Source organism: Vipera ursinii (genome assembly GCF_947247035.1).
Source record: "Vipera ursinii genome assembly, chromosome: 3".
NCBI classification, from domain to species: Eukaryota; Metazoa; Chordata; class Lepidosauria; order Squamata; family Viperidae; genus Vipera; species Vipera ursinii.
The window spans coordinates 42,156,272-42,170,750 of NC_139516.1; the positions used below are offsets into that span (position 1 = coordinate 42,156,272).

At 41.5% G+C, this 14,479-nt stretch overlaps 1 protein-coding gene across 4 annotated transcripts in view; it reads right to left on the reverse strand.

The window, feature by feature from the left end:
• LOC310638299 (complement receptor type 1-like) overlaps positions 1-14,479 on the reverse strand; it is a 70,033-nt gene that overhangs the window by 13,481 nt on the left and 42,073 nt on the right. For 2 of the 4 annotated variants that reach the window (XM_083359258.1, XM_083359257.1), the window contains exons 8-11: positions 11,680-11,776; positions 8,765-8,850; positions 6,438-6,635; positions 5,184-5,363 (exon numbers count right to left, since the gene is read on the reverse strand). In XM_083359258.1, the coding sequence (XP_083215384.1) occupies positions 5,184-5,363; positions 6,438-6,635; positions 8,765-8,850; positions 11,680-11,776 (561 nt within the window). Of the gene's footprint in view, positions 1-4,525; positions 4,637-4,961; positions 5,073-5,183; positions 5,364-6,437; positions 6,636-8,764; positions 8,851-11,679; positions 11,777-14,479 lie in introns of all 4 variants that reach the window. The other 2 variants (XM_083359255.1, XM_083359256.1) reach the window with 2 other exon arrangements.

Here is a 14,479-nt window from a genome sequence, read left to right on the forward strand (position 1 = left end):
AAAAAATAGCCAACATCTTAAGAAACCCCAAAGACAAGTTCCAGCTTGAAAACCAAGGAGTCTATAAAATACCATGCAAAATCTGCCCAGCCACATACATTGGACAAACTAAGATTTGAACCAGACATGAGTTGCCTTGAAGGAGGATCCTGAACAGAAGGAACATCCATTTTAGGAGCTGCCACTTCAGGATCATTCCTGAAGACAATTCTAAATTGGAGACTCATGGCTTTTAAATGAAAGAAAACAGGAAGTGAATGGGATAGAAGGACAGCACAATAAGTATCATAGCATCTTGATGCTGCATTAGGAATTATACATCAGCTGACTAGATGTGACAATATTTACTCAGTCCTAGGAAAAAAGCAGAAGCTGACGTGAAGATATGAAACTGCAGCTAACTGGGAAATTATGAACGCCAGAGTCAAAATACTCTGCAAGTTGATTGGCTTTGGATACATTTTGATAAGGGGATCATCCTAATTATCCTAGTGTGGAGCATAAATTATTTGGAAAGCAATGACTTACACCAATGTCTATCAACTATCACTGTCGTACATAATCTCAACTCTGTGGAGTACCCAAAGATTTCAGAAGAGCAAGCCCAGCAATGGAGATCAGAGAAAACTAGCATGATCAAACCTATAAATACAGTTCTAAATTAGTAGACTGTGCGTGGGCAGGATTCTCAACTAATATTACTATACTTCTTCCGCTCGGATCAGGCCTGAGTGAAGCAAATCTTTCAGGAGCCTTTAGCCTTTTACTTTATGAGGTCTATAATGCCTACATATAGTAGGTGAATCCTGAGGGCTCCAGCAGACAACCAGTATTTCATACAAACTTGAGAAGAAATGCATGAAGGTTCCCAGGAAATTTCTGAGGCATGGCAGAAGCTTTGGAAATAGTTGAAGATGAAGGAATTGGAATTTGCAGCTGCAAGAGCTTACTCTTGTGTGGTTCACAAATGGATCAGTGATTGCAAAAAACTTGTTTAATAAATATTTTGCAACATTTTCAAGAATTTACAGTATGATGTCCCAGCAAACAGAAAGTCCCTTCCGTCTAAGGGGAAGATTTGCTTCTGCAACAATGGCACTTGCAACACAGTTCCTTCAAGGTTTTTAGGTCAAGACTAAAAGGCTCAGAGAAAAGTAGTTGTCCTAAGTTCATTCATGCATAACCAACAGAAATCAATAAAAAATAAAAAAATACAATAAAAATGGTGAAATATAAAAATGAATAAAATATAAAAGATTCCAGATCAATGACTACCTCAAAATAGACACAATATTAGTCTGGTTTTGACAGACCAGCGAGGGTTTTATCTAGTCTTCCATAAACTATATGAAGGAGAGGATTCTTGCCAAAGAATTTATAAACTCTAGAACAGGGGTGTCAAACTCAATTTCACTGAGGGCCGCATCAGCATTGCGGTTGCCTTCAGGGGGCCGGATGGGTATGGCCAGGGTGGGCGTGGCCTACTGGGTGGGCATGGCTAAAGTGCGTATGGCCTACTGGGTGGGCATGGCCAGTTCTACATCGTTTACATCAAGGGTGCCTATGGGGGCCTTGGCAGGAGTGGGACAGATCTGAGGGTCTCTGGCAGGAGGAGAGTCTCTGGGCCAGGGCCAAGGCAGTGGGGGCCGTTCCCTCACTGTTTCCAGGATGGTTTTGCGGGCCGCATGAAACTACTTCACAGGCCAGATCTGGCCCCCGGGCCTTGTGTTTGACATGTCTGCTCTAGAAGATTTCCTACATTATACAGGGATTTAAGATTTGCAGAACTACCTTTCTCCACGAGTTTCTGTTCTGGTCCATCAATAAAATAATGTCTGAAGAATCCAAGAAGTATATTGTGATGCCTGCCCTTTGAAACCACACCTTAAGGCAGACAGGTCAAACTATGTATCAGAGCTTTTTCCCCATTGCCGGCAATAGGGTGGGTGCGGTTTACTTGTGGCGCGTCTGGCCCGTGGGCTGGCAGCTTGACACCCCTTCCTTAACATGACTCTGCTACTCTTTAAGAGTGACTTAAAGATCTAAACCACTAACATCTCTTTTAGAAATTGTGCAATTCAGTTACAACCATGGTGATAGTAAAGTGGATTCAGTAACACAGCAAGATAGTTTGTTTACACTCAGTGCTCTACGGGGGTCCATATTTGTTTCATAGGCAAAAGGGAGATTTACATCTCAGTTTTTTAAGACTTCAGCTCATGTCATACTTCTTTCAAATGGCAAAAAAATACCACATGATACATTGTTAAATGAAATGAAACATATTCCTCAAGTACACACAGTGCTTTTTTTCTAAAAAAAAAAAGCTGCCAGAACTCTCATCTTGTTAATCTTTTATTTATATAATTTTATTTGTATAATTTATATAATTAAAAATTATATATTCAATTATTAATACATGTTTCAGACATTCACCAAACATACTAGAATTTGTTGTGAGCATCTCCTTAAATATAAACAGCTCATAAGCCGGACCTACCTATATTATCAACCACATTATTGATGGCTTGTACATACCATTTTAAAGATATGATCACATTGGTTCAAGTGAATGAGATGCTCCTATAACTCAAAATGCATGCTATTAATTCATCCCTGCCAAAATAGTTATTTTCATCAGACTTAGTTCATGATGAACTAGAACACTAAGTTCTGTTTTATCAAATTAATCATGAAGAAAGCGTAGTAGGCTGCCATAGAGGTGAAAAATTGTGGAATAGCTCCCCCATGTTTATATACTGCAGGTGGGTGTAGTAAAGATGGAATATTATTTTTTTTCCACTTTGAAAATGATGTGTTGCACTTTTAATAGAGGAGGAGACAACTTTTGCATATATAGTATGACATATATTGAGTTCCTTTTGGAAGGACTAGCAGTGGGAGATAATAGATGTCTAATACAAGAGCATATGCTGCCTTCAACATATATGTGTTTAATTGATGGAGTCATGTTACTGACAAGATAATGAATTGCAAAGAAATTGTTATTAATACATAAGTTAAACATTTTGTTTCTATTTCTTTACAACTGCTGATAAAAATGGCCTGGCTATGTTCAAATTATACACACAAGAGTACAGGCTTAGGTGAGGGGGAAAGTGTTACAATTCAATCTATTTATGAATATAAATATGTCCATAATTGCCCAATGTATTTTAACAATGATATACAACTGTGCTATGAGGAGCTTACAATTTACATTTCTTATTCTTGGGGAATTAATGACAGAAAGAAAATGGAGTGAAAAAAGTAGATGCAAAAGTAACATTAGATAAATATGAAAAAATATAGTTGCATATCCTTAAGTAATTTATGAAAAAAATGTTCAAGATTACTACTTCAGATAGACGTACAAAATCTGCAAGAATCCGGTTAACCACTAAAATAGTAGCCATGAGACACAGTTCCTGGCTGAGGGAGTAAAGGAGACTATCTTTTAGAAAGCTAACTTTCACTTTCAGGGGCCATTGAGGACCACCTCCTGAGCTTGGAGCTAAGTAGGGTCAAATCTAGTTAGTGCTTGGATAGCTGACTGTCAGGAAATCTCAGAGTTGTAGGTTAGATTGGGGAGTTGGGGGTGGGGGTGGAGGATGTAAGGACACCATAAAGGAGACAATGCATACCAGTTATATACTGTTGCAAAAATAAAGACTACCTAGATGTCTCCATGAAATGAACAAGAGAGGACTTTAACTGAAGAAAAGTTTACCTTGCTAATCCTGCATGGTTCTAAAATTAAGAAATGCCCTCCCTTGGGAAATGTATTTAGCCTCAACTTTTTTTAAGAAAATGAATTAAGACACAGCTTTTTAATGAACATTTATAAAAACATATTATTGGTCATGCGTTCCGAGATCTCATTTCTGAGAAAAAACAAAGGAAGAAAGTTTTATTTTGCCTCTAGGACAAATCGAAACATCACTGCGGCTTCACCAAACTGGCAAAGAAACAATTCGAGAAGAGCTCTGCTAAAAAACTGGCCTCCCCAGATCGGGCTGATGTAATCATGCCCTGGTGCAAACTAACAGCCAGCACCAGCCTGCAACCCGCCAAAACGCAGGGATCCGACAACAGACAGGCACAGCCAGTGTCGTAATTCACAGGAACTTTAACAGACCTCCCCTTCCCCTCAGGCCCTCCTCCTTCACACCTGCTGTTAAGCCGTGGCTCGGGTGGCCTCCCCTGCCTCCTCTGAACTTTGCTCTGGTGGCCTCCCCTGCCTCCTCTGAACTTTGCTCGCAGCCGACACTGCAGCAGCAGTTCCCTCTCCGGAAGGAGAACAAAGAAAGACCCTATTGGCTTTTGAAAGCCAATAGAGGGAGAAGCACAGCTTGTGCAAAAGTTGAAAAAATCCTTTAAAAAAAAGGTGCCAGAACGCCGTTCTCAGCGTTCTATGAGGAAAAAAAAAGCCCTGAGTACACACAACCCCATGCTGTAAGCCACTCTGTAGATCTGAATCCTGAAAAAGGGCTGTAATGAGCACTCCAATTATGTGATGACTCACCTTCAGTGCCATCTTCTTTTGGAGAAACAGTGCCATCAGGCCTAGGGGGAATTTGGGGAGTAGGAGGAACAGTAGGTGTAGGGGATTTGGTTGGTTTGGAAGTGGTAGAGACTACACAAAAAGAGAGGGGAAAATGTTTATGTAGTTTTCTCCAGACCCAGGATGCTCAACTTTAAAGTTTTCAACACTGATGTTCAACAAAGATTTAAGAAAAAATACTTATGCTTGACACATGTTGGAACAGATTTCCACTGACTATCAGCACCACATTCAATTATAGAAGACCCTACCAAAGTGTGGCCAGGATTGCGTACAATCGGTATTTTATTCTATGTTAGAAAACACAGATATGGCCACAGGATCTTTCCTCCAAAATCAAATAATCTGAATCCTGAAAAAGGGCTGTAATGAGCACTCCAATTATGTGATGACTCACCTTCAGCGCCATCTTCTTTTGGAAAAACAGTGCCACCAGCCCTAGGGGGAATTTGGGGAGTAGGAGGAAAAGTAGGTATAGGGGATTTGGTTGGTTTGGAAGTGGTAGAGACTACACAAAAAGAGAGGGGAAAATGTTTATGTAGTTTTCTCCATTCCCAAGATGCTCAACTTTAAAGTTTTCATACTGATGGTCAGCAAAGATTTAAGAAAAATTACTTACCCTTAGCACATGTTGGAAGAGATTTCCACTGACTATCAGCACCACATTCAATTGTAGAAGACCCTACCAAAGTGTAGCCAGGATTGCATTCAATTGGTATTTTATTCTGATACGTATATGTAGGTTGAAACACACTTGCCACTCTCCCATTTTCGACTCTTGGTGTTCGACACTCAACCTCTGGAAAAGAAATCAGTGTTTAGTTTGCACTGAATGACCAACTGGCTTTATGAGAGGCAAATGAGAAAAGTATGCATGTTATTGGTACTCAAATGCTGTGAGTTATATATTTCAGTCAAAGAGTGGGAAACAAGTATATAATGGTGGCATGTATGCATGTAGTGGCATCACCATGTGATGTAATTATGGTCTGCTGCTGGCACTAGGAATCTTAAGCCTGGAAACCATTATCTACTTACCTTCAGCCAAAAAAAAGAATAACCATCTAATATGACTGCATCTTGTTTGCAGGAGTTGCATGAAAACAAAATTAAATGGATACACAAATGATTACCTGCTGATTTAACAATTAACTGACCCATATATATATTATTATAAATATGCAACATTTACTGCTAATGAGATATAGTATTTTAGATTAGGATGAAGAAGTTCACCTAAGATTTCTATGATTAAGAAACATGGTTCTCTTGGAGTTGGGAATGATCTCATTAGATTTTAAGATACTAACCAATGTTTTACCTTGTTGTATTACTCCATGGATGGTGTGGGGCATGATAGAGATGCTTTCAGTTGAAGAAGATGCCATCCCCTTCTACTTGAGTCCTTGGTTTTTAGTCTATTCTTCAATTTTTGTAATTTTAAATGTTCTTATGTATTTATATTTATATTTTTATTGTATTGTAAGCCACTCAGAGTCACTTTGGATAGTGAGATGGGCAGCATATAAATTTAATAAAATAAATAAATCAGAAGGAAATGAAAAAGAAACTTTTTTATTACGCTTCTAACACAATGGAGCACAATAAATCCAATCCAGCTCAAGGGGATTATTACCAAATCTGAACACAAGTAATAGAATACATTATTTAAACTATGTTGGCATTTCTTTCAATACTAACTTGTACGAACCAGTTTCACTCAGGTAATTTCCACTTGGTAATCCACAGAACCCAATGCTTAGAAGACAAGATTACCAGATTTTAGCAAGAGCATAATGCATATAACTAATGGAACTAACAAAAAAGCAATTTGGCAGATTGAAGGTAAGGAAAATAACATAAATTCCATTACTTTTGCATTCAGGTGGAGACAGATCCCACTTTCCATCTACACCATTTTCTTCAACTGTACATGTAATAGTAGATTTTCCAATAAGGGAGTAATCAGGATCACACCGATAAAGTACTGTAGAGCCAACAACATATGTATCTAAAGGATCGGGATCATATCTTCCATTGGAAATTACAGGAGGACGAACACAAGGAATACCTAGAGAGAGAAAAAATCAACACTGATTTAACTAGGCTAGAATTGCAAAGCATTTGGATTAAATTACCTCATGGCCAAGGGCAACATTCCTGTCTAATAAATATCTGCTGTCCAGATCCTGGGTAGGATTTCTTCATAATGTTCTTATAATCAAAGTGGTCTTCCTCATTAGAATCTCTTCCATATGCAAGTTTAAACTAGAAAAAGTACATTCTTCCTATGGAAGAAACATGGAGGTCACCCACCCATCTCTTGACAGAATACAACAAAAGTATATACTTCATCAAGAAAAGCAATCTGACTACATTGCATGGCAGGTGTCATGCCTCTGCCCGAGCCTGAATCCAAGGAGGACAGGAAGCTGGAGCAAGACCCTGTTGAGGCTCAGGAGGAGGTGAGTGTGGCTTCAGAGGACCGTGGGGAAGAGCAGGCTGAGGCAGGCCAGGGCCCTTCAGGTTTGGAACAGGGGAGGCAGAGTTCAGGCGAGGAGCAAGCCCCCCCCTCCACCTGATCCTAAAGCAAGGAGAGCAGAGAGGATGAGAGAACAAGGTAGGCAGGGTCAATTGCTCGGGAAGAGAGCGTCCTGCCCCACTCCACAAGCCACACCTGGAGATTTAAGGAGACGCTGTGGGGTGGGGCATTTGCCGGGAACAAACATGGTATCTTGGGACTGTTGTGAATTGTGCTCTTGTCTTTATTTAACCTGGACACCTTCAATACTAGACTGCCTGGTTTCCTGCTTTAAGACCGCAGACTGCATTTCTGAGTCTCTCCTTGCAGATTGCAGGCAAGCTGAGATTTTAAAGGACTCATTAAGTTTCTGTTGTTGGTTTTTTTTAATCTGTCTGGCCTTCAGGACATTGTATACTTCTCCGCTGTATTGAAAATGCCTTCAGCCAGAGGCAGCTGAAAGGAACATGTGTGTGTGCTTTGGTTGAAGGCTTGCCAGCATATGTGGGAGCTTTTGGGGAACATTGGCAGTTATTATAGGACTGTTTCTCTTGCCAGCCGACTGCTTTGCCTGGGTCATCACAGTAGGTGAGGCTCACAATAGAAGAGCCATTGCCTGTTTACGTTATGCTAATGCAGGGGTGTCAAACTGCCAGCCCTTGGGCCGGACGCGTCATCCAGAAGCCGCGCCCACCCCATTGCCGGCAATGGCAAAACAGTCCCGATATGTCTCATGACATCACGTGACATCGCGAGTTTGACACGTCTGTGCTAATGTGACTTGACCTAAACGTCTGAGATTTAAAGAGGCAGATTCAATGCAAGGTTGTGATTTCAAAAAGGATTCATTCATAAATTATAATGGGAAAGCGTTTAAATGCTTGCAGATGCTTATTTTTGTGGCAGAATGCAATGCTAATAGCATGAACAATAGTTTCTTTAGTGGACATGAATCATACCAAGGTTAAACTGGTTATTTCCAAAGATTCCTGATTCCACTGCAATATTTTTTTCAATATTTTCTCCTACTACAAAGATAGTAAAAATTAAGAAAAGACAGCATATGGTGGCTTCCTGTATCCATTTTTCCCCCCTTTGTGTAGATCGAAATCACATTAGCTCATTTCCAGTCTTCTGGTAAGTTCCCCTCTGCTCCAGGAGCTATGAAAGATTATGTTCAGTGGTTCTAAGATTATGTATGCCCGCTCCTTCAGAATCCTGAATTTAATCTATTTGGTCAAATGTCTGCGTAAATTCTCAGTCATCCAGGTCATAATTTTTTCACAGGTGCCTTTTCAAAAGGCATCTGGACTATTTTTCCCCCTGAGGAAGAACAAAATATTACACTTCTCATCCAAGAAGTGATGAAACTGATGAACCTTCTTACATGAGAAGCGAAACATTTTGTTCTTCTTCCTCAGGGAAAAAAACAATCCAGTTGTCTTTTGGAAAAGCACTTTTGAGACAATCCATCTGATCCTTTGAATTTGAGCTCATTTAGAGTGGATATATATATAGACAGGTCATGATTATCCCAAAGGTCCTTTTTCAAAAAGCAACTGGACTGGCTTTGTTTCTGCTTGAAGATGTTTCGCTTCTCATTCAAAAAGCTTAGGTGAGGTGAAATTTCAAAACTGAAGAAGCTAAATGTAAAGGCGTAAAATAAAATATCATCTTACGTTCACAATGTGGAAGCTCTGTATCCCAGTCAACTTTGCCTGATTTCAAAGTACACCGTCGAGTGTTACCATTTATAATTCTGAACCTAAAAAGAAAAAAAGTCTCCACAATTGATTTTTTTAGTTGCAATTTCTAAAATAAGCCACAACAGGCTGAGTTCACAGAACATGCTGACTCAAACCAAACAAATTATATTATGATGTACTAAAATGTAGGACTCCAACCATTATAATACTCTGGTACTTATTTTCCCAGTAAGAATCTTTAGAAGTATATTCTGATAACTTGATAGGTGCTGTATACAAGTAGTGTTCATCTTCAAACCAGTATCAAAGCTTTATACCTCTCCTCTCCCCATTCCACATTCCCAAACAGATACAAGAAATTTAATGAGATTTAGGAAATCACATATGAAGAAATTCTTAGGATTCCAGCACAGTAGAAACTTGTTCTATCTATTTAAGTCCCAAACTACAAATCTCAGCCCTTTTCCTCTCACCTTATAGAGCCAGCGGTTTGTAGCTGTTCTTTTCTTGGTTTTAAACTAATTTATTACATCAATCTAGCCAGAAATGTAGGTTAAGATAAACAGGACTAATTAAGTTTGACAACTTCCTACAAGTTGGAGCTAAACTTAATATCCATTTGTAAGGCAAGACAGCAATTTGCAATGCTGACAAAACAGGCAGATAAAGACAGTTTCAGAGTTTCTTCCAGTTGATTCTGTCACTCCAAAACCTAGGGTGATTAATAAACATTTATCGACATATTGGCAGAATTTTACAGGTAGCTTTCGAGTTACAAATGTAATGGAGCCAGCCCATTGCATTTGTAACTTGAAAATTTGTGGGAGTGAATTTTGTAGCTTGAACGAAAAAAGTCCCTGCTTGTTAAGAGGCACGCAGCTTGTTAAGTGAACACGAGGTATCTCAGGGTGGGGAAGGCCATGGAGGACCTAGTGATAGAACAGGCCCACAAGGCCTCCCCGACCCACTAAGATACCTCATGTTTCCCCCGCCCGCCGCGCAGGACTCACTTACCTTGCAAAAATTCTCTCTCTTATAGTTTCTTTCCCTTTGAGGGAGAGGAAAGTCACCTTGGAAATGTTTTTCGCGCCAACAATGGAAGCTGTAATATTGTGTGAGTTCATGGCCTCCAGAAGCTTCCATTCTGGGTGTGTGTGTGTGTGTGTTTGCTTCATTTGCTTGCCTATGAGGCAAAGCGTGGCATCAGAGTCGGCTGGGAGTATGAACCAATGCCCGGGTATGTTTCTTGGTCACATGCGCTGGCCTTAGTTTGAGGGCAGGACCAAAGCCTTCAACTAAACAGGGAGGCATCGCGAGGTAAGACACCATGCACCGGCATCCAAGCTGCTGGCTGAGGTGGCCATCACCTGAGTGGCCACCATCTGCCCTCTCCAGCCAGCCACCCAGCCCACCCCAACTACTCCTTGCCGGTATCCTCACCACTCTTCTCCATGTTGTCCTCCCAACTCAACCTCCGCTCCTTAAGGTAGAAAATGGAGGTGTAGAGCAGGATTGCTCTCATGAAGATATGGGTGCGCTGCTGGCTTTATTGAGAGCAATCCTGCTCTGGGCCTCTGGTTTCTTCCATTCAGACGGAGCCGAGAAACTCAAGCCACTGCCACTCAAACAGTTTTTATCTGAACAAAGACCTTGGGGAGATGGGGAGCAACTTTTGTGTGTGAATGCAACACTTGAAAACGCAGCAAATTTGCTTCGTTTTGAACTGCCCCATTTGCTCACAGATGGAGAATCCAGTTTCCCTAAGGTCTCTTTCTGATAAAAAGTTTATGAGCAGCAGTGCCTTGGGTTTCTCGGCTCCATCTGAGAGGAGTAAAGCAGAGGCACAGCAGCGGGATTGCTCTTAATAAGACCAGCACACGTGAGCAAGCAGCACACCCAGGTCTTTTTTGAGACAATCCTGCTGCGGACGGAGCTGAGAAACCCAAGCTGCTGCTACCACTTGAGTGAGGAGGAAGAGGAAAAGGAGAAGAGCGGTGAGAATTTGTGCCAGCTGGCCGGCCAGGCAAGAAGTAAGTTGGGCAGGGTGGGTGGCTGGCTGGGGAGGAGGATCGTGACCGCTCAGGTGGTTGCCACTATTGCTGGCTTGGATGCAGGTGCCAGGGACCTAGCCCCGCAGTGCCTCCCTGCTCAGTTGAAGGCTTCATTCCTGCCCTCAAACTAAGGCTGGTGCATGCAAGCAAGCCGCTCAGCTGGACCACAGATGATTCCACGCTTTGCCCCATAGGCATGCAAACGAAGCAAACCCTTCCCTCCCCCCAGAGAATAGAAGCTTCCAGGAGCCATGATCACTTTTGCAGAGAATGGTTTTGAACTCGCGCAATATTATGGCACCCAGGAGCTTCCATTGTCAGCAGGAAAAGCATTTGCAAGCTGTTCTCTCCCTCAAAGAACCCACAGCAAAGAGGAGACAGATTTTGCAAGGTGATTCGGGCATGGCAGGCAGGGAGGAGGAATAGGGTGAATGTTGCAGAGCCTCTGCAGTCATTCGTAAGGGCGAACGACTGCTGTGGTACTGCGATATTCGTAATTTGGGGATTTGCTCATAAATACTAAGGGGTGCTGATCACATAACCTTGAACGACTGTTAAGTGAACACTCGTAACTTGGGGATTACCTGTACTGACTTATATATTAATGATACCTTTAAATAATTTCTGCAGATTTCTACAAATCTGTTTTAAGTCACTTTGAAAGATGTGTATCTTACAAAGTAACTATATACTATAATTATCTATAGGAATACAGATAATAATATAAAGTTCACAATAATATATAGTTAACAATTCAAATTTTTATTAACAATATTTTTGTCCATTGTCTCCAAATAAATTTTTACAAGTTGCTTCAACAAATAATCTCTAACTTACCCATAATCACAAGCAAGAGTTATTTCTTCACCAAACCGGAGGTCACCTGCATCTACTACTTTGCCATTTTCCAAATGTGGAACAGGACATTGCCTTCCTAAAAGATTGGAACTGATGTTATCATGTGCCCTTGCAAATCTTACAACAAAATAAACACAAGTCTAGAAATTGTATTATTCTAGCTTTACACTTCTCCAAATTACATTATAGTTGTATTCCTCAAGAGTTGTTTTGCAGTGGAGAGCTGCTTTGTAAACTATCCCCAACTTCTGTACATATCTGTTCACTTCATGCACTTACATATGAAAATAGCCAAAAGTAGTTTATGAAGCAGCTGCAAGAATCGGAAAAAAGCTGGATGCTTTATACTGTCAAAAACTTTTAAACATTCCCTGTGTATATTAAAATCTCTTGAAATTACAATTACATAGTAACAATAAAATGACTGTTATTAGCATGATTATAATTACATATGCATAATATAGAATGGTAGTAAAATAAATTACATGCTTAAAAAGAAAACAAACTACACAAACTAAAAACCTTAAAACAGACAATAAACGCTGGAACTATGCAAATTTCAAAATTCCAAACATTACTTTTCAATTGTTAAACCATAAACTGAACTGAGGCAGCCCAGAATGGAATTCTTCAAACTTAACTCTTGATTTGACACAAAGTAAATTCAAAGGTCAGGTGTCGAAAAATGTCATAAAGCCAATTGTTTTCTAATATATTAACATCCCTCCATGTGTACATAATTGCCTTTTTTTGCAGAAGACAAACCAGAGCATGCAAACTAATCTTTGTAGATGGAAAAATTCCTAATTTGGAGGATATATTTCAACAGACCATTAAATAGCTTTCATTCTTAACTTTCTTCCAAGACACTCTTCATCACAGTAATAATATTTAAACAATAATAAATTATTGGTGTATCTGCATCGTGTACAGCAGGAAGACTGTTTTTCAAAATTATTACATCTACATCATAAAATGAATGGTATCGATATTTTACATTTGTTCATCAGCACAATAACACACCTCTTCTCAAAGTTATTTTGTTTACTGAAGTTTTTAAATCATATGAAACATATTCAACGCTTTCTTTCAATCTGAAGATATAAGTGGACAATAAAGTCTAATTCTGTATTATAAACTTCTTGAATGTATATTTTTATATTTTTTTAAAAAAATCTTGATGCTAATAAATAGTGGGTTTACTCAATGCCTCTGAAGTTTCCAAAGTCTGTATGGCATCACAGCCAAACAATGAACGCATCAAAAGATTTAATTCTATGCATTATATTCCTTCTACAGAATGTCAGAAGAGGTCATGGTTTCTAAAATAAAAGCGCGACCAAGTATTTTAAGCAAAATACTCCAACACGTTAATTTCTAGTGATAATGAAAATAAAATTTTAATTTTTGCCCAGTAAGCCCCAAATACTTCTGATCAATATCAAAGGCTTAATTACTAGTAGATTTTGAATCAATCCCAGCCAGGTGCAGGGGGAGGCACCATGGAAAGTTCCAAAGATTGGCAGGGCTGTTTGTGTCTGCTGTGCTCCACTACTGACCAGGTCCTTCTTTTACACACCACTTAGAGCAGGGGTGTCAAACTCAATTTCACTGAGGGCTGCATCAGCATTAAGGTTGCCCTCTGGGGGGCTGGGGTGTGTGGCAAGGGTGGGCACAGCCTACTGGGTGGGCGTGGCTGGAGTGGGTGTGGCCTATTGGGTGGGCGTGGCCAGCTCTACATTGTTCGCGTCAAGGGTGCCTATGGGGGCCTGGGCAGGAGTGGGACTGATCTGAGGGTCTCTGGCAGAAGGGATTGTGACCGGGACAAGTGCCAAGGCATGGTCCACTGGAAGAGCCTCACTGTTCCTCTCAGGCCATGGGGGGGGGGGGAATGGATGGTGGCGCAGGCTGCCCAGAGCCCTGGGCAGCAAAGGTCAAATGCCCAGCCCGACCCTCGAGCACCCACGGCACAAAGCCCAACCCCACTTCCCCAAGGGGGCACGCAGCTGCACTCACCTCCTCAAGGCTGCTACTGCTGTGCTTGCTCTCCTTAGCCAGGTTGCTCATGATGGGTATGAGGGCAAAGTCAGAGGGAGGCCCACTCCTTCTCTATGGAAGGAGACCTGATTTTGTATCCAAAGCTTCCTTAGCAATAGGATGGGAGACCCCCCTGGATAGGCTAGGAGGAAGGGGCAAGGGGATGGTGAAAGGGCAGCAGGGCAGGACTTCCCTCAGACCTTCTCCTCCCTCCCTCCCTTCCTAGGAACAGAGTGGTGGGAAAATATTTGAGATGAGGAAGAAAAACAGGCAAGAAAGGCAGCTGGGGAGGTGTCACCCCTCCTGAGGAATGAAGAAATGCACCATTGCATGGAAGTAGCCAGCACATGGCCCTCACCTACTTCAGATATCTGGCTTGGTGGGCTCTGGGGAAGGGGACACCATGAGCAGCGTGAGAGCCAACATTACCTGTGCAATGCTGCCCATTCCCCAGCTTGCCCGGTTTCGGCAGGAAGCAGGGCACTCTCCTCATAGCACCAAGAAGCTGAGCCGGGTGGTGTGAATCCAAAGAGAAGAGAGACGCCGCCCAGCTCCCAGCCTGCCCAGTTTTGGCAGGCAGTGGGGCGCTCTCCTCACAATGCCAAGAGGCTGAGCTGGACGATGCAAATCCCCAAAAAAAGTGCGACGCCGCCCAGCTCCCAGCCTGCCCGGTTTTGGCAGGCAGCGGGGCGCTCTCCCCACAGCACCAAGAGGCTGAGCCGGGTGGTCTGAATCCGAAAAG